This window comes from Amphiura filiformis, chromosome 19 (assembly GCF_039555335.1).
Source record: "Amphiura filiformis chromosome 19, Afil_fr2py, whole genome shotgun sequence".
Lineage (NCBI taxonomy): Eukaryota > Metazoa > Echinodermata > Ophiuroidea > Amphilepidida > Amphiuridae > Amphiura > Amphiura filiformis.
In genome coordinates this window covers 1,537,861-1,558,128 of record NC_092646.1, presented here as the reverse complement: position 1 = coordinate 1,558,128, position 20,268 = coordinate 1,537,861, and the positions used below count along the sequence as shown (strand labels likewise).

General features: G+C 36.8%; 1 protein-coding gene across 1 annotated transcript; it reads left to right on the top strand.

The window, feature by feature from the left end:
* Nucleotides 1-3,383: 3,383 nt before the first annotated feature.
* Nucleotides 3,384-18,840, top strand: LOC140140794 (low-density lipoprotein receptor-related protein 6-like). Its single transcript, XM_072162550.1, has 13 exons — nucleotides 3,384-3,561; nucleotides 5,549-5,652; nucleotides 6,673-6,918; nucleotides 7,919-8,081; nucleotides 9,538-9,668; nucleotides 9,978-10,235; nucleotides 10,629-10,745; nucleotides 11,745-11,855; nucleotides 12,352-12,477; nucleotides 13,089-13,202; nucleotides 13,954-14,150; nucleotides 14,815-14,923; nucleotides 16,279-18,840. Exons 2-11 carry the CDS (start codon nucleotides 5,586-5,588, stop codon nucleotides 14,145-14,147), a joined length of 1,527 nt encoding a protein of 508 aa, XP_072018651.1. The 5' UTR covers nucleotides 3,384-3,561; nucleotides 5,549-5,585; the 3' UTR covers nucleotides 14,148-14,150; nucleotides 14,815-14,923; nucleotides 16,279-18,840.
* Nucleotides 18,841-20,268: the final 1,428 nt, after the last annotated feature.

Here is a 20,268-nt window from a genome sequence, read left to right as displayed (position 1 = left end):
TGGTGAGCGACGGGCGATTGGTATTTCACCGAACGCAAGAAAAGGAGTCCTATCTAATTGGCTAGGAATCGATCGCTAGATCGCTCAGTGCTGAAGTACAAACTCAAAATGTAGAGATGTGTTCAATTCGATAAAAATCAATATTCTATTATTGACGCAGATTAAGAAAGTTGCATAGTGTCTCGAAAGCTCTCGATATAGTGCATTATATTATAGACTTCTGATTTAATATTCTATAGAGCACGTGGATCTGAGCTTTATATGATTTTAATTCTCAAACAGTTGAATATATCACAATTTTAATGTACGATCGTAATGTATAAAATGCAGTAAACTATATGCGTATAACGACAACAGCAAAGTGTATTGAAAACAAAACCTGGGTTTTGCCTGACAACAAATCGAATTTCCTTGTAATGGCAACATCATATGGGGTACTGAGCAGGCGCAAATCGTAAAAACGTGCAGAATAGAAACTCTGTGGTATCTCATATCGTGTAAATGGTATGCTTAGCCTGAGTCGCTCGGCCTATCTCGAACAAAATCGCCGTGCGTAGCTTTTGAAAAACGAGAGGATTCGCCGTACTATCACGGCAATATTTGACACGAAGATATAGGGATGCTGACGCTATGTAACGGAGAAGAATTTACTGCGGAGGATCCTTGAGGAAGTTATATCCTCTGTAAATAATGACATTTCTGGGTAAAAATTGTGGTAAAAATCACATAAAAAGTATGTGTTTCAACCTAAATATCTGAAGTCATATTGAAATGTTTCACTTAATCACAAATATTCTGCGTTATAAGCTCTACATCTGTCCCAAATTATGGTGTATTATCTATAAAAGAATATAGGATTTCTCCAATATATTGTACAGTGCGGCTGGACGATGGTGATACAGGATCCATGTGTTATGATGCATTTGTGCATACATTTTCCGTGCAGTTTTCATCCATTTTCAGTAATAGCAATGTCACGCCAAAACGAGTAAAGCAATTTTTAGCAAGTCATAGAATAAGTAGGAGACATCATAATATGTGTAATTGTATTGCATTTATTAAAATTAGATACACTGTTGACTATTATATTTTGTTCAAACACGGTATAAATCATTCAGGAACACCCTGTATCTGTAAAGTCGGAGGCGCAGGCACGTAGCCAAATGTTTTCGTGCATTAAATCAATATTCTACATGTATTGTGTAAACTTTATGACAATAATATAATGGTAAAGATTTTACGCTTAATGCACTTTGGTATTGAGCATTGGTTTCGAACTTATTGCTTGTTTTGTATTTAAATTAGAGACTTGAACTTTGTACGTGGTGCCTTTGGTTTCCAAAGTGTACAATTAAATCATAAAGTTCATTTTTTACTCAGACAACTTACTATTATTAGATTATAGCAAAAGTAGTAGTCCTCAGTTTTAGGATTCATTATCATCTTCCCTATTAACCGCCAGGGAGGAGTATCCCCAAAAAAAAATCCCAAACCCTCTCCCCCGTGTGGCCCCCTTCAAAAATACAATCATCGAAAATCCCACTATTCTGGGTAAATTTACAAAGTTTTCTGCATTTTGGCAACCATTTCACTTTGCCCTCTATACCTCCAAATCATGATTGGCAATGGTGATTTTAAACAACGTAGGAAAGTCTGACAGGGGCATCAGACCTTTGTTATACATTTGGAATTGTAAATTCAGCAAGGTCTGTGAATCAATCGCTTGTCACATGATCAAATAGAATAAACAGTAATTCTATTTATATCAAGCAATTTCGTAATAGACAATTGAAAATTCCCTAGATATTTTTAACTGGGTCATGCGGAGCAGAATGTGGTCGATCCTTGTAATTATTCCGTGTAAGATAATCCAAACCCTAACCCTAAGTATATCCTAATCCTAATGCTAAGCCTAATCCTAACCCTAACCCTAATCCTAACCATAACCCTAACCATAATTTCGTGTAAAATTACATGAAAGAGTAACCCAGAATGCAATGATCAATTATGTTGGGTTTGCCTGTTTTATCTTGTAATTCACACATCTTTATTGGCGTAGTAAAGACTCACAGTATCTTTGAGTTACATCAGACTTTCCAAGTTCAACACCACTAATTATGTGTTACACGGGTTTCAATGGGAAAATGGCTAATTTCGAGTGGACATCATATTCAGAACTCTCACAGTTAAATGCCACTAATATCAGGTGAAGATATAGGATTTTAGATGCCAAATGATCAAAAACTTAACACAGGTTGACCTGGGACTTTTCTTGTTTTAACGCACTGAACCGTAAACACCTTGAAATGGAAGTGTGCCCTCGAAGCTGAAAGCTACAATATGATAGGGCGAATATTTATTAAAAACCAATGCCGTGCGTATTTTTTTAATCATCTTTATTAACCAAAAGAAGAAGAACAAATAACCCCAAGATCAACTGAGATCCATGCCGATCTCAGGCAAGGGTAAACACAATTACAAACAGCAAATATACACATAAACACTGAGGAAATACATCATGTCACACTTAAATGCATCATACTATTGCAACAAAAATGTCATATAATGAGAGAAAATATACCATTATGAAGCATCAAACCATAAAATGTACTTGTTTGGCTATATAACTTGGTTAATTTCAGTGATTTTAAAGCAGTCTTTTCAGATGCGATGCAAAAAATAGTTACTCGTCGTATTTCCATGCATCGCCCAGGCCTATTAGTGGTGTATAACCTATATCATCTCATTATTATTTGCATGCTTTTTGCATGATCAATAAGAAAACAAGAACAATTCTGCTATCTACATACAAAATCAATCAGCATATGGAAGAACTTGGCCTAATGGTTAGGGTACTTTGCCTTTAGTGCATGAGATCCCGTGTTCAATTCCCGACGTTGGAGATTTGCTGGGATATTGAATGTGAAAATAATTATGTCTTAGATTAATTGACAGCCTCTTTAAATTAATTCAGACTTCCGCTCTCCCCATGGTTTATTTTGAAGTGGGTAAATGAATCATGAAAGTACTCCGTCCTTCTGATGTGACGTTACGCCGTCGGTCCTGTGTACAGAGAGCCAAACCTGTACATGTATTTCGCAGCCAGTTTCTAAAAGAGTAGGGTGTCCCAACCTGTCCCGGTGTTCAAATGGACCTAATGGAAATAAGCTTCAATGAAGGCTTTCTAGGGTTATCCAGAGTTATCAAAACCCGACCAAATCAAATAAAACAAATACTTATCGAGTTGTAAGAATACTAATACAATTTTGGCTTTTTGGGGGACTCAAATAAATATTTAGCAATTTAAGAAGTAAAATCAGAATTCTACAGGAAGTAAAACCATACTTAAGTAAATAAATATAAACTCGCATACATACTTGCACTCGAATACGGTCATACCAACAGGGCAATACTTTGTTTGAGTCAATGAAACCTGGCGAGAAAACAATAACTTTTCTGCACCTTGAGAAGCAGAACTTGTATAGTTAAACGTGTGGTTTGACGGTGGCTGTTGTGTTCGGCAGCAATTTAGGAAATAGTGTTGCACTAAACATGGCTAGGGTAAGTTAAACCATACATTTTCTTATTTAAGTTGTTATATAATATGCAGGTTGTGGAGTGAGGAATCAGTTTAAACGTTTATTCGTCCAGATTTGGAACATGAGGAACATTCTTTTTAATATATCAGAACGTATAAACGGTACACAATCTGCGCATCCCGTTGTTCTGCATTATCAGAACCAAATTCTGTAGATACTGAGCTAATATTTTCCTTTTTTTCAAGCACCAGGATTTTCTAAACGTTCCTTCATGCACAATCCCGCGAGAAATGTTTGGGACAGTTTGTGTATTTTACTCATCAATATGTTGAATGCTGAAAAATAGTAAAAAGTGGTTGCGCTCAATGTCTGCTCCAACATTGTGTCCAGGGCAGGGGACTGGAGGGGGAGTAAGTAAATACATAACATGAGCTATGAAACGTATCATGTATTTTCAGCATTTTGCTCAATTCACAGGAATTTTATCTATAAAACACCATCTGTCCCAACGATTTTCGCACAAGATTGCAGGTCCGGCTTGACCTTTTGCTGGCCCCTGTCATTGTCATTATTATTATTATTATGGTGATTATTATTATTATTATAATTATTATTATTATTATTATTATTATTATTATTATTATTATTATTATTATTATTATTATTATTATTATTATTATTATTATCATTAGTGTTATTATTATTATTATTATCATTATTTTCATTCGTGTTATTATTATTATTATTATAAGTAGTAGTAGTATTATCATTATTATTATATTTATTATTTTTTTCCCTTTCACACCCTGACCTCTCAGGGCAGACCGGACCACTTTTCCACGTGGTAAATCCGGCTTCATGGTCTTATTTGGTATCAATATGACCAGGTTATGACAGCCTCTAATGTCGTCATAATGTGTGAAACTCAGAAACCCTACATCATGTACATGTAGATGAAAGAAATTAACCAACATTGATATGCTTAAAAATTGTACAAATCGTTCAATTTTCATCTGATGTTTTCTAAAAGCTAATGAAAGTTGATGTTGAGTTTCCTGTCTCATATTTTTTTGCAAAATGCTGATGTGACTCTTTCAGTATTAATTATTTTTTGAACATGCATTACTTATTAAGTGTTACTAATCCATGTCATTTTGGGGGAAAAGATTTTGCTGGTAGGCCTTAATATAAGATGTAGAAAATACAAAAAATAAATTGTATGGAGCCCGTCTGCTTGCAATGCAAAAGGTAATATCTGCTAGTAATCACTGAATCAGATACAGCCATTCTACTACGGAGGGAAGACGTACTTCTTACTTTTCGCTGCATGCATACTTTTGTTCATTGACCCATGTAAACTCCTATATCGGGGATATGCGCGGGGAATTCCACAAAAAACCCTGTAAATACGCTTATAATACTATAACACAAAACAGATCAAATCTTGTTCAAAATATAAATAGACATCTAGTTTCAGTTATTTGTTTTCTTTTGTTAAGATAGTTCATAAACTTTATTATTGATATTATTGTGAAATACAGATTACGTTTTGACGGACCTTGCTAAATTTATAAACTATATAGTGAAATACCTTGATAATATTGTACAAAAAATGTAAGTTCAACGTAAAGACAGGTACTTATATTTTTTAACAGAATTGATTGAATACTCAAAATACTAAAAACTTGTTCATTGACAATTATGTAAAAATTGACAAGGTACTTCATCGTGAGCCAGAGCCTCATCTCTTCAAATTTACTCCAAAAATGTCATGTTTTTATTCCATCAAAAACCTAGTACTATATAATGTGACATACCATACAGATACATGACACACCAATAACATGCTGATATAGTAACAATTACAAATAAATGCTGGCAGAGAATCCACACAAACAAACAAACAAACAAACAAACAAACAAACAAACAAACAAACACCCCCAAAACACACAGACAAACGTCTTCATTTGAATGCTGCAAATGTGATTCATATCATTGTTACTTTCAGATCTTAATGTAACGTGTTGGAGAGAGCCAATGTAACAATGACGATGGACCCAATCGGAATTTATCTTTTGATTCTGATGAATATCTTGGCATGTCACGCGACAAGTAAGTATAAATGCAAACTATAGCCTTGAATGTTTAGCCGCATACACACCATAAAATGTTAAGATAAATAAATGCTGGAATTTATGCAGCGTGTATCAAACTACTTTACATTTATTCCGCTGTCGTTAGAATATGTCAGCTGCCATACGATGCCCAAGGCATGTTCATACCTTTGGGCGGCGCTCAATATTCATAACAGCTTCCAATTTCACCCCTGGGTAGAGAGAGGCAAGTGAGGTAAAACGCCTTGCCCAAGTGCACAAAACGAAGGCATCGCCGGGTCTCGAACTCACAATCATCCGATTGTGAGGCAGAGCACACACCGCTGCGCCACCGTGCCCCCACGTGACGCACACGTGTTTTATTACCCGAGGGTATCTCTTGTATATACACGTCTTGTTGCACGGGATGCTGTACTCCATGGGACAAAATAACCAACAGAGTCTATTCATTATCATGTGATACTAATGTTAGACCTAATATGGTAATAATAATAATAATAATAATAATAATAATAATAATAATAATAATAATAATAATAATAATAATAATAATAATAATAATAATAATAATAATAATAATAATAATAATAATATTATTATTATTATTATTATTATTATTATTATTAATAATATTATTATTATTACTATATTAGTAGTAGTAGTAGTAGTAGTAGTAGTAGTAGTAGTAGTAGTAGTAGTAGTAGTAGTAGTAGTAATATTATTATTATTAGTAGTAGTAGTAGTAGTAGTAGTAGTAGTAGTAGTAATAATAATAGTATCAGTATTATTATTATTATTATTATTATCATCATCATCATTATTATCATCATCATCATCATCATCATCATCATCATCATCATTATCATCATCATCATCATCGTCGTCGTCGTCGTCATCGTCGCCGTCGTCGCCGTCGCCGGCATCATCATCATCGTCACCTCATCAATATATTACTGTTTTAACAGGATCTATCAAATTAACTTTTAATTCTGATTTTGTCATTGTTTGCCTCGTTCAGATCATGACTTCGTTATTATGAGTGACCTAGACAATGGAACCATCTACACCGGGCCAATAGACACATTACAATTCACACTAATCCCGTTACAAGATGTACAAAGACCAGTAGCTGTAGACTATGATCCTGTTGAACAAAGAGTCTACTGGACTGATGTCCGAAAGAGGACCATTAATAGGGCTTTTATTAACGGAACAGCTCAGGAGGAAGTATTGCGACTGTCCAACATCCCTGGAGCTCAATCAGGTATATCCCAGGCAAAAAAGGAACACTTTTTCTTACCAGGACCACACTTGGCACATTATGATGCTACCATATAGCCTAAAATGTATTCAGATATAAGTAAAATATACAAACTGACAAATGGCTGCCATTTGCATTGCACATGTTAAAAATCACTGAAAAAATAATGCTTTGACATCCTTATGTCAGTTAAATGCCACAAATTTCACCTAAAATGCATAAGCAAACCATACAACCAGATTAGAATAACTTCAGTCAATGTCTCATTACTTGATCTTGAAATATTCAAAATGGCTGCCATTTGCACTGTTCCGGTTAAAATTTGTTGAAAAAATAATGTTTTGACATCTTTATGTGAAGTAAATCCTACTATTTTCGCCTAAAATGTATAAGCAAAATATACAAACATTAACTTCAGTCAATGTCTCATCACTTGACATTGAATTTTTTATTTTATTTGGGGCGGCATCTTGGATTCAGGAAAAAAATCGAGGTGGCCCGTGGGCTTTTTTGATCCTATTAACCCAAGCAACATATGTGCCAAGTGTGGCTCTAGTAGGGAAAAGTGTTAATTTTTTCCTGGAATGGAACTGCCTATATTTTATCTATAGTTCATAGACCATGTCGCTACGTAAATGACCACCTTTTCTTGGGGTTTCCTGGGACCACTTTTAGGGTTTTGGAAACTCTATGTCGTTAAGGTAATTAGGGCAACAGTAGTGAAATTACTGAAACATTTCTGAAACAATATTGCTGAATATTTGCACAATAGTACTAATTTGGTCATAATCAAGTTGACTGTTGGTCTTAAAATGATATTTCAAATGACTATTTATGTTGAATTGCGCGCGAAGCGCACGCAAATTTTGACTTTTACTGCTTGGAGGAACCGCAGTATCGATCTAGGTGGCGCGAAATCGGTCGATTTGGCGCCCTTAATAATTGATTCGAATTATAAAAATAATTACCATAATGAAGCCGATGTTTACCATTTGCACTACAGTTCCAGATGGACTTACGATAGACGTTGACAACAGACATATTTACTGGACAGATGCAGGGTTAAACCGGATCGAAAGATCCAATTTAGATGGCAGTTCTCGCCAGATAATCCTTGAAGACAATCTTGATGACCCAAGAGCTATTGTTGCTGACCCCCCTGGCAGGTAATCTTGTAATATTTTTGTATCATCAATGAGAAATTTAGAAATCAATTTAATTTATCTGGTCAACAAGACAAACCTATTTTTGACGGACGAAACTGACGTTGCGATTGAAACTTTCAGTCGTCAGTTGGGTTGTGATGCAAATGACCTTGAGTACCGAAAACCTCCGGTATTGATGACCATCGGCGAGGATCTAGGAATGTCCTTCATCATTTATGATTCTGTCCCAGCCGTGAGAAAGTCCGGATTGCTCCTTAACGGTTGAGGGTTGGTTGCTCCCCGGTGTCGTGTGACAAACCCCTCATGAACCACTAGTTTTTCATGGCAACAGGATCATCGCGCAGCAATGCTTGCGATCTAAATTAGGACATCCGTGGTGTCGAAATGTTGTCAACTGCATACTCCTCGCTGATTGTCATCAATATCATCAGTTTCCGATACTCACGATAATTTGCATCACAACCCAGATGTTGCAAATAAGTTAGTCTGGTTGACCAAATTTAAATTTAATCTTAATTTCAACATAACAAGATGAATGAGAGTCTACACAGGTTGATATTTTGCTTTAAATAGTTGGAATATCATTAGGTGCATGATCACGAGATATTTTGAGTCTATTATGGAGATATTTAAATTAAATACTGTACAACCTTAACTGTTATTAATCTGAAATCGACGCGACGTGTAAGCGTCATCGATGACGGGTCCCGATGCATTCCGGGATGTCGCAGTGGCGTAACTCCTATGGGCTCTGGGGGGCCGCGCCCCCGGGCACCCGGGCTAAGGGGCACCCAAGCCTGGATAGCCTTTGACACGATAATACTTTGTTATAGGAAAGAAGTGGAAACCTTTACCCACCATGCATAGAATTAATCTTCATTTGGGTGCCCCTTCAACACAAAATTTTTCGCGCGCTTCACGCGCATTGAAACATAACTTGGCATTTTAAAGACCAAAATTCAACTTGATTTAATACCAAATTAGTGGTATTTTTGCACGTCTGCACGCAATTGTTTTACGAAGAGGGGGTATTTTGTATTCTTGCCCCTGATCGCCACAATCACTAGCTATACGTCACTGCAGCTAGTGATGAGTCTTCAAAAGTAAAGACATTGGAGAATATGAAAACATTTTGTTTTATTAACATGCACTGCATTAGCTTGTATTGAAACATGAAATAAATTTTATCTGAAACACTATTTGTAAGTTATTCGGTAGGTCTATATGCTATACCAAAATTAATTAGCTCTGCACCATGCACATTGTGGCTTGGCCCATTAGGGGCACCCGAACTACTTTCGCCCCCGGGCACCCTGTCCCAAAGTTACGCCACTGGGATGTCGAGGTGTAGAATGGTTTCTTTTCGCATTTAGAAAACGTTTTCTATACACTGAAACTGCTCAAAAAGTATTGCGATATAGCTACCGGAATCTAAACATATCTTCTCTACTTCTAGGCACATTTTCTGGACCGATTGGGGTGAAGGCAATGAGAAGATAGAAAGATCCGCACTAGATGGAACGGACAGAGTAGTACTTGTTGACACAGACCTGACTTTTCCGAACGGAATCGATGTTGATTTCGAAGGTAAGCACTGGTTTTAGTGATATTTAGAGATGAAGGTACATTACAACAAGGCCGAAGTTTTAGGCCAAATACTCTCCGTGCTATAAAATAATTAGTGGGTACAGCCTGTCTCAAAAAAAATTGTGCAAGTGAAAAGCGCCCTCTTTGCTAATTAGAAAATACCGTTATTAACAAACGGCATTTGAGAGCCGTATTTTCTAATTGCCAAAGAGGGGGCTTTTCACTTGCACAAATTTGTTTAGACAGGCTGTATGTCTATACCATTTCTAATGAGATGTTGATTTTATCTTCAATGTTCTCATATATCAGATCAACGGATCTACTGGTGCGATGCAGGGACCAATAAACTTGAATCCGTAGATTTTAATGGTGAAAACCGACAAGTTGTTGTCTATATACGAGAACCTGACATCCATCCATTTGACATTGGTGTGTATAAAGACAATGTTTACTGGACTGATTGGGCTGTGACAAAACTCATTGAATATCCTAAAGCCGGCGCAGCCCAAGCACAACCTGTCGGATCGGTAACTTTGCAGAAGGGTGGCGGTTTACATATTCACCAAGGTAAGTTTGTTAAGGCAATGTGTTGTTATTTAATTTTTCGTTGGCCTGCCCACTTAAAGGATTAAGTCGGGCGATTCAAAAAACCCATTTACATTATCGTATGTGTTGTTGTTGCATTCAATTATATTGCACCGTTCAACTTCTTTCTTCGAGCAGTATGTAAGCGAAACTATAAAAGTGCTTGAAATGCTTATTCATAAAAGTGACCAATTTGGTAGAAACACGTTTCAAGAATGAAATGGCTAGAAAATATATATTCTTTTATTGTATTTTTAGGTTATGCTATTTATTGTAAATTAACGATTAAATGTTTTCCTTAATGGTTTGTTTTCCCGAAATCAGTTTACAATTAGCCTACTACCTACCATTTTATGTTTGTTTGTTCATATACAGAGCATGACGGAAGTTGTTCAAGTAATGCATGTGAGAATGGTAGCCGATGTCGACAACTACCTAGTGGATACCAGTGCGCATGCCTACCAGGATATACGGGAACATACTGTGAAATCAGTAAGCAGTAGTCACTTCAGTGGCGTAGCGAGAGGGGCAGGGGGCACGTGCCCTGGGCGCCACATTTAGGGGGCGCCGAAATGATGGTGGATAAAAAGTAATCAATCCGGCGCCCCTACAAGCGGTGAATTTCAAAATTTTCGTGCGCTTCGCGCGCATTTCAGCACAAATAGTCATTTGAAAAATCAACTTTAAGACCGAAATTCAACATCATCATAGCCAAATTAATTGGTGTTTGTGCAAATTTTCGCTCGCCGAGCAAAATTGTTTCAAGGATGGTGCGGGGAGCATTATGCATCATTGTCCCGGGCTCCACAACCCCTAGCTACGCCACTGAGTCACTTTATATAATTATAATCGCATAATTTGACAATGCAAAATACAGAATTGATAGAATAATAAGGTAAATATATCAATTTAAGTAAACACAACACTTGTATTAATGTTTAATGGAGGCAGTGTCATATGAGTGCTCGCCATCGGCTTTTGCAGTTTTTGCCAAACCTGCCTCTTCCAAAAGTACCATTGGATGAACTTGAAATGAAATGTAAGTTATAGTTTATTTAACATTCTTGTGCATTTGGAAGTGGATGGCAGGCTTTTTAAAAACACCATAAACGGATGGAGTGGAGAACAATCATTTTAAATTTAGTCAAGGGCTAATTACTCATGATTTATATACACAGACGAATATAGTCTGCGACCAAGTCAACATAGCAATAAATTACATTTTTTATTTTTTAGGAAATTATTATTCTCATAAATAAAGTAATGTTGATTGATCTTCGAACATGTCTCTTACACAGTCTGAGTGTTTCTGTATGTAGGGTTTCAAAAACTTTCTGTATCAACATTTTGTCAAAAAAGGAAATATTTCTGCAAATAGATTTAACTAAACAATCTTCGGAACAAATCATTGTCACTCGTTGTGGAAACTGACTTCCGAAAGATTGATGGTACGAATTACTAGTATATCTCTCATGATATTATTTTCCACAGATATTGACGAATGCAGCAGTAACCCATGCATTAATGGACAATGCATAGATGGTACAAACAGCTTTGTATGTGACTGTTTAATGAGGTGGACAGGAGAAAGCTGCGATATTGGTGGGTATATGTTGTAGATTAAATTAGAGTTTCGAGCATAGTGATGTATATTTATGGACACTTGCGTTTACATGTGTGTGTGTGTGTGTGATTGATTGAATGATTTTGCATGCAACAACTACATTTACGCGCATGGCTCTCTGCCTTCGGGATCAAAGCCCCCTCCGAAGGACGGGTACTCTTATTTACTGAATCCTATAATACAGTGAGATGAGTTCTGAATTTAACCAAACAAATGTAAACATTTTTAAGGGCCCACCAAATCGCATTAGTCGGAAATCGACCCTGGGATCTTATGCATCGACCCTGGGATCTTATGCATCGAACCTGGGATCTTATGCATCGAACCTGGGATCTTATGCATCACTCTGGTACGCTAGTCACTGTGCCATGCTCTTCACATATTGAGTCTATTGAGAGTAGTCTGTGGAAGTGTAGCTTTTACCGGAGATATATCAAATACTGACCTAGCTAAACATGTTTGTTTTCTTTTCAGATGTAAACGAGTGCGCCCAGACACAATCCCCGTGCCATGTGAATGCAGATTGTTCCAATACTGAAGGCAGCTATACCTGCCAATGTCAACCTGGATTTGCTGGAGATGGATATACAACTTGTACAGGTAGTTTTGAGTTTGGATTAATTTAATTTTAACACTAACCTGAATTAATTTTAAACCTTTCATAAGTTAGATTTAGAGAAAACGTTCATGATAACATTATAAACATAACATTAGAAATTTTGTGATCTTTATCCTATTAACACGTGCCCTCGTTGAGTAGAGTCGTAAATGAAAGGTCTTGAAATTCAGAATGATCTAACTGTCGTCATTAGTGCTAATATACCTGACCGCAATTAAAGTAAGGCGTTATACTCCGGTTCAATGGGTAATTTGACAATGCTAGTTCTAGCTCGGCACAATCTCTGCTTGTCCTCGTGAAATTTTAAGCTTACTTGAATTTCACCTGGACAAGGAACCAGGTGCTTATTAGTCTCGTTTACCCGTACGAGAACTCAGGGCGCTCATGGCTGCGATGGTTTATTATAGTATGCATAAGTTGTGCGCTCGTAGTGTGCGATTCTAAGCCACAAATCCCTGATTTTTGCTTAATGGTTTATATAGTGATTCTTGGGCCGCAATGGTCAGCGAATTTCTGTAAAGTATGCTGAGGCTTATGGGTTTATGCCTGCGCGAACCTCACTATTATAACTCACTGCGCTTTTCCCCCACAGGTATAGATGAGTGTGCATCTAACCCGTGTCAGAATGGCGGTACATGTAATGATTTAATCAACAATTTCCGTTGTGACTGCAGTTTTGTCTTCGAGGGTGTTCTTTGTGAATCGCGTAAGTGTTTATTTATGGTGTGAAAAACAATAATAAAACCAATATTTCGAAGTTCTAATCTAATAATCTAAGTTTAAACATTTTAATAATTAAAGCCTTAAGGTTAGCAACTATTTTAAACTGTTGCAATTTGGTAGTTCACAGCATCTTGCGAATGGTAGTGAACTTTGGCAAAATTTGCATTGATCATTGCATAGCGAGTGTAAAACGCTTTGGTAAAATTTACATAACTAGTAAACAACAATAAATCAAGTAAGTATTTGTAGAATGAACTTTTGCAAAACAACAAAGTGTGTGTTATTTTTCAATAATTTATTATTTATCTAATGAAAATCGATTTTTTTTTTGGCTGCTTCGACCAACAATACCTAGTCTACCCTTAATATACGATTTTGGTCAGATTTTAATTTTGTTTTTCCTTCCCAAATATAATGTATTAGTAGCAACTGTCAGTTTTGTGGTAATTTTAAGCCAAACTAATGAGGTGAAATGAAAGAAATCTCACTTAATATCTAAGCCGCTTAGCTGCTTTGGAAGACAAAGGCAATCTGCACTGTAATTCAAGAGAAGATATTTTTTTCAAAATTAATCCAAAAGTGGCCATAAAATCGATCAAATATGGCTTCTGTTTTCAGCTTGAAAATTGGTTTGTTGTAGAGTAGATATATTTAACATATCTAACTTGAGGAAGCGTTTTAAGTTAATATGAATTGTCAGATCCAAATTGATTTTCGTCTCATATTTATAATAGGATCCATTGAAGGATGTCTTCATCCGGGAGAGTTAAAAACGGTTATGTCATATCAGGGGGCTCTAACAATGAGATTTATCCTCCGGGAGAACGGATCGAGTATATTTGTGAAGATAATTATGAGTTGCAGGGTACAAAAACCATATTCTGTCAAACTGATTCAACATGGTCGCATCAAGTGCCAGTGTGTGTAAAAGGTAAGGGTAACTCACTAACACTGACTCAGTCACAGACACAACCACAATCAATAGAATAGTTGCTTTTGCATTTCAGAAATTGATAAGATGAGTTCACTGATGACGTCATTGCCTGGCAGTCTGTGCACGTATCATCACAATGTCCATTGTTTTTGCCTGACAGTATGCGCACGCATCATATTTTGTTCAGGGCCCGTGCTTTTAAAACTACTGCCATATCACAAAACGGCTATTGAACAGTGTAGTGGTTGTATGCAGTTCGCTCAAGCATATATACCTTTGTTGATAAAAATTGAGGTCAACTCATTTATATATAATTGTTTTACAATGAGCATACTTAAACATATATACTGTATTTTGATAAACCTACTCACATTCACACCCCACCCCACCATTAGTATGATTACCCTACAGGTCCCTGAAATCAAGACCCCTTCGTGAAATTCACATTCCCTATGTGGAAGATTAAGGTCATGTCTTCCATAGGTGGTGCATGGATTTCATCTGGAACAGTCCAATCCTTTTCCTACTCCTGAAATGACCAGTGTACTAGTTTTACCACACTGCCTACACAAGTCCTTTATATTAGTTATATTTTCCATGACCACATTACACGTTATTTGTTTGCGAGTAAGTTTTTAACTCAAATTGTTTCGTTTCACAGAAAATGACGGGCTGAATACGCAAGCCATTTATATTGGTGGAGGAGTCGCAGTTGGATTGGTCATTGTTATCCTTATCATAATACTCCTTGTTGTCTGCTTCAAGAAGAAGTACGTCACATTGAGATATAGTCTTTAACTATTATATAAATTGATACTTGGTAACAAAATTACCTCGTTGTGCCAATATACCCTAACCCTTACCCAACATATAGTTTGATACTTTAGTAACAAAATTACCTGGTTTTGCCAATATACCCTAACCCTTACCCTATACAATTTACTTAAGTTCATTTGCAAGGTAACTGTAAGGACTATCTAAATGAGACTTGGTACATAAATTATGTACTACAAGCACAATAGAAGCAAATTACGTTCAAAATTTTACTGATTTCAATCTGCATAATTAATTAGAGCTCAGCTTCATACTAATTTTTCAAGCAATTAGTCCTATAGTTCTAATTCACTTTGAATTTGTTTGTGATTACAAAGGCACCTTTTACATTCTACTGCACTGTTTGTTTTCATTGGAATTAGCCGAGCTTAAACGCCATCAACAGGAGTAAGGGGCCAATTCTATACAATAATTCAATACATTATAAAATAAAAATAAAATAAATGTAAATGTAGATATTTATATAGCGCTTTATGCCGTAAACAGCCTCAAAACGCTTTACATTTATTCCGCCGTTATTAGAATATGTCGGAACCACATTTGCTGCCTACAAATGGCGCAGGATTCATCAGTACAACGACTGTGACTACCCTAAAAGCTTCCCATTGCACCTGGGTGGGGTGAGGCAAGAGAGACAAAGTGCCTTGCCTAAGAGCGCAACACGGTGGCGGGACGGGGAACGAACCCACGCACGTCAAGCAAGCTCTTAGATTATGAGTCCAATGCCGTAACCACTGAACCACCGCGCGCACATCCACCCTACTGGGCACTCATAGTGCCAACAAGAAACGAAACAAGACATGAACAGAACATGTCTTTGCCATACCATTATTCGCATGAAATTAAATTAATAAACATCATTTTATGTGAAATTCATCAAAATACAAACTAAATATTTGACCTTAGGCCGACCTTTACATCTACATCTACAAAATTACTCAATAAAGTTGCATGAAGGTAATATCATCAAGCTTTAATTTGACAAGCAAGCTTTAGTTTTACTTTCGGTGTAACAAAAAGGATGAATCCATTTAAATTAATTTGAGTAATTTGATACTACATTCGTGTGGATGAAAAAAAATGAATATTTAGCATGATTAATATAACCGCTTTTAAATGAAATAAATATTAAAAGTAGCTACTGTTCTTTATTATAGTCAGTAGTGTTTATGTTCTTGTTGTTGACCACAATATAATATATATTCGAGTTGCTAACCATAGGTATTTGTGCTGTTTTTATTAGTGCTGTTTCTTATAGTTCGTTTTTTTTCATATACTTCCTATATTTCAGCCAAAATACCGGAGCCAATAACTTGCTGGAACAGAGGCGTGTTAATCCTCCAGCTCCAAAACCAGACAATCGACCTTTTACACCAGCTCAATCCGTTAACACGATTAACCGCGCCTATGAGCCCGACCCTTTCTATGCCGGCCGAATTAGCTTTGCGCAACAGCAAGGAACACTCGATCGCATCTATGACGAGATACCCGGGAATGGATTATACGAACTGCCTCAACATGATCAGTACAATAACCCATCAACCAGGCTTCCACCTAATATCCATGTCGAGCTGCCTCGGTATGATAGACCACCAAGTAGGCTTCCTCCGCATCCGCCACCAGCCTATGATACTTTAAGGAATACAAATAATGAGCTCGTGGACAGCGCAAGTGGTGAGGTCGTGAATAGCTCAAGTAATGATCACAAAAGTAACGAGATGGCAAACAGTGCAAGTAATAAGCAAGCGACGATCGGTACAAGTAAAGAAAACCTGGACATTGCAAACAACGAGAACGCGAGCGGGCAGTCTCCTTATGAGATCATGAAGAATGACGTCACGATTGATGTCCGAATGCCGCCAAATAATCAGTGAATAGCCTATATAGAGTACCGAAGTGATGACGTCACAGAAAACCTTTTTTGCATTTCAGCGTTTTGAATACCATGTATTGGCGGAGCATGATGAAAAACATCCACAGTCCAAATTTGGTGGGAATCGGTGAAAATGTTGAAATGCAAAAAAGAAAATTTTATGACTCACACTTCGGTACTCTATATCATTTTCACTTTGGAGTAGTGACCTACATTACACTATTACTCAATTCCTAGAGCAAAGTTCGATATGGTTCCGGTTTCCTTGCGAATGACCACAGGAACAAATATTTGTAGAAATTATAAAAGAAAACGAATTACTCAGTTCTGTGCCCAATAGTATACTACCCGGAATAGCCGTGGGGTGCAATAGGGTGGGGGCACTTACACAAATGGCCATACGGATCTGCTCACCTGGAAAACCCCTGTTTTTTGACCGCACAGCTCTGAACGATCCCCGAGTTTTACCAAAACAGAGTGCTGAAAGACCCATGATTTTGTTAATATGAGCTCTAAAAATACGCTGTCAGCTCCCAAAGACCCATCGCCTCAATATTGCGGGAGAACGTGCCCACCAAATTATTGATGATGTGCTCCCAGTCAAGCTATGGTATAGTGCCGCTTTGCCATCCCATCCCACCCCCGTACCAAACAGCTTATATGAGGGAGTCGATCGGGCTCATACACTAACATGTAAAGTTTGTGAAAAACTTTAACACAACTGCCAAGTGGAAATGATGCTATAGTTTGATCAGCTCGTAATTGGTGGGAATTGTAAACTTTTTTTACTACTACGCCGAACAATGGACCCACGCTAAGAGTGATATGTACAGTGTGTGTTGAAGAAAGTAGACAAAGTATAGGACTTGAATAAATAATTTGTGATGTTTCTGGTGAGATGTCACAAGGCTAGTCTTGAATTAGAATAATTGATATTAATGCGCGATGTTATGAGGCCCGCCGATTACGAGCTGATCAAACTAGTGACCTATTACTATTACACTAAAATGGGCAGTATTACTCAGAACATATCATCTCTATCGTCAACTTTTGTCATCTAAAGGCCCATTCAGTAATTTGCCCATCCGAACGATCATCAAAATTCAGATTTGGGTACCTTTGTCATTGTCATTTGTCATTGATGTGCTAACATAGCCTGTTAGTAGTAAAGCCGAAAGCCGTGTATGAAATTCAAAATAAGACATTTTTACATGACTTGATAATTTATATACTGACAATATATAAATTAGCTACATGTATTTCAATGGGGCTTTAACTTTGTCAATAATGCTGTTCCCTTGAATTTGCCAATTTTTATTCATTTCGAAATACCTAATGAAAATTTTAACGACCTATCCTTCACTTTTTAGGGATTTGTACACAATTTTAATTATTTCATAATTTCACTGGGATCACTGAATGGGACTTTAATTTCAATTTACATACGACGTATATATCTTCTTTTTCTCCACAAATTATAAATGAACACTTATATTTTCTTTATTGTTGTGACATTTTGTAAAAGCTATGATTGAGGACTCATAGCCGAATGCCGGAAGCCGAGGGTCACACTAAATATAATACAAATTAATAAAGATTAATAAACATTCATCGTTTGTTACCATTATCCGTGTCAAACAAAATTTTACATGTACAATTTATTCGCTTTCATACCACGACAACTGGAGGGTTTACTTGGGGGGGGGGGGGTCACTCTCACACAAAAGTGGTACCCACCGGCGTCAGACAACCTTTGAAATGCACTCTAAACTGCGTATCACTAATTATCAGTAGCTATCAATTTACACCTATTAATGGCGTAATGTTTAATGTCTTTGTTTTTTTGTTTTTTTTTGTGGGCTGATTCGTATTGGTTTTTTATTGTAAACACAGTGAAGTGCTGTGTTCTCATAGCTCTCACTTAATAAATGTATGTACTGAATAAAATGAGTGATAAACCAACTGAAATCCTTATAATAATTATGTGAGTGTTACCGTCATTAAACTGCAACTGATTAACCCCCTGAGCACTCCCTGCCGATCTAACATTGCATCTGATTGGTCAATTACATGATCTCTTCATTTTAATCACCAATCAGAATGGAGCTTTGCAAATAATTCAACCCAATTTTTTGCGTGGTGAAATTATTCTAACAATGTTGGTGATTGGTCCAATTGATAATGAAAACTTCTTTTTGACCAATCGGCAGGTAGTTCTCATGGCCCATGGGGTTAATTAAAGTACTCTAGTGTCTTGATCAAAGGTCTTGAATTGTTGTACTTGTTATTTTGAACCATCAGATGATATGTAGAATCTGCACCACTGAATTTAGTGACCAGCAAACACAAAGCGTTTTCGACGTTATTCGCAAAAGGTTTAAAAAGGTTTGCAGAAAACGTTCAAAAATCGGGTTAAATAAAGGGTATTTCAAGGGTATAGAAAGTTTTAATAACATTCAAACACATTTTTGAAAACTTTTATACAGACTTAACATTTAATATGGAATATTTTCGCAAAATTCCCAGACTTGTTTGGACGGAGTCTGCATATACCCCACGGGCTAAATAGTTGGGGTGTGTCGGGGGATGGTGTAAAATAATTGTTTGATAGAACATGTGCTTTCCATATGTTTACATTTTGGCGCTCATAATGTAGCGAATTTGCCCAAAATGGCGGATTTAGAGAGGCTGAATTTGAGCTTTGTTGGGGACTCTATGCAACATGGTTCTGTTATTATCAAATTTATTGGGGTTTGAGGCGAAATTTCTTAAACTTCGTTAGCAACTGACATTCATCACAGTTGAAATACATTTACAATGTACCAAATTTTTGAACAGGGGAGGAGCTTAAAATGGGGCTCTTAGAAACTGTACGTACTCAGAAAGTTTGAATCGCCCCCTTGGGGTCAACGGTTCAAAAACAACTGCTGTTTCTTTGTGTACAGTAAGTTTATAACATTTGGCCCCAGGGGACCATTCAAATTTTCTATGTGCGTATCACTTTTAAGAACTACATTTTTAAAGCTCTTTCCACTTTCAAAACTGATAGATCACGGGTGCATTTCAGTTCAGATTTGACATGTGACCTTTCTGCCTCTAACTTAAGAATTGCAGACCTATCAGAGATTTCTGAATCTGTATAATTAGAGGAATATATTGATCTGATTTTTTACCTAAATTCGATCAACTTTGTGCTGTATAGGTGGTCATTTTTGTTTGATGCAAATTATCAATATCACCCTTCCTTTTTCTCCTTTTTTGATATGTTCTTGGGAAGCCTTTCATCGGTTACACCGTATGTAAGGGACCATTCAATATTTACGACAGGTGCTAGTGGGGGTTTAAGAGGGTCCATTTGGGGGATCTGGAGAGGAATCTTAGATTAATACTTGAACCATGACGGGAATG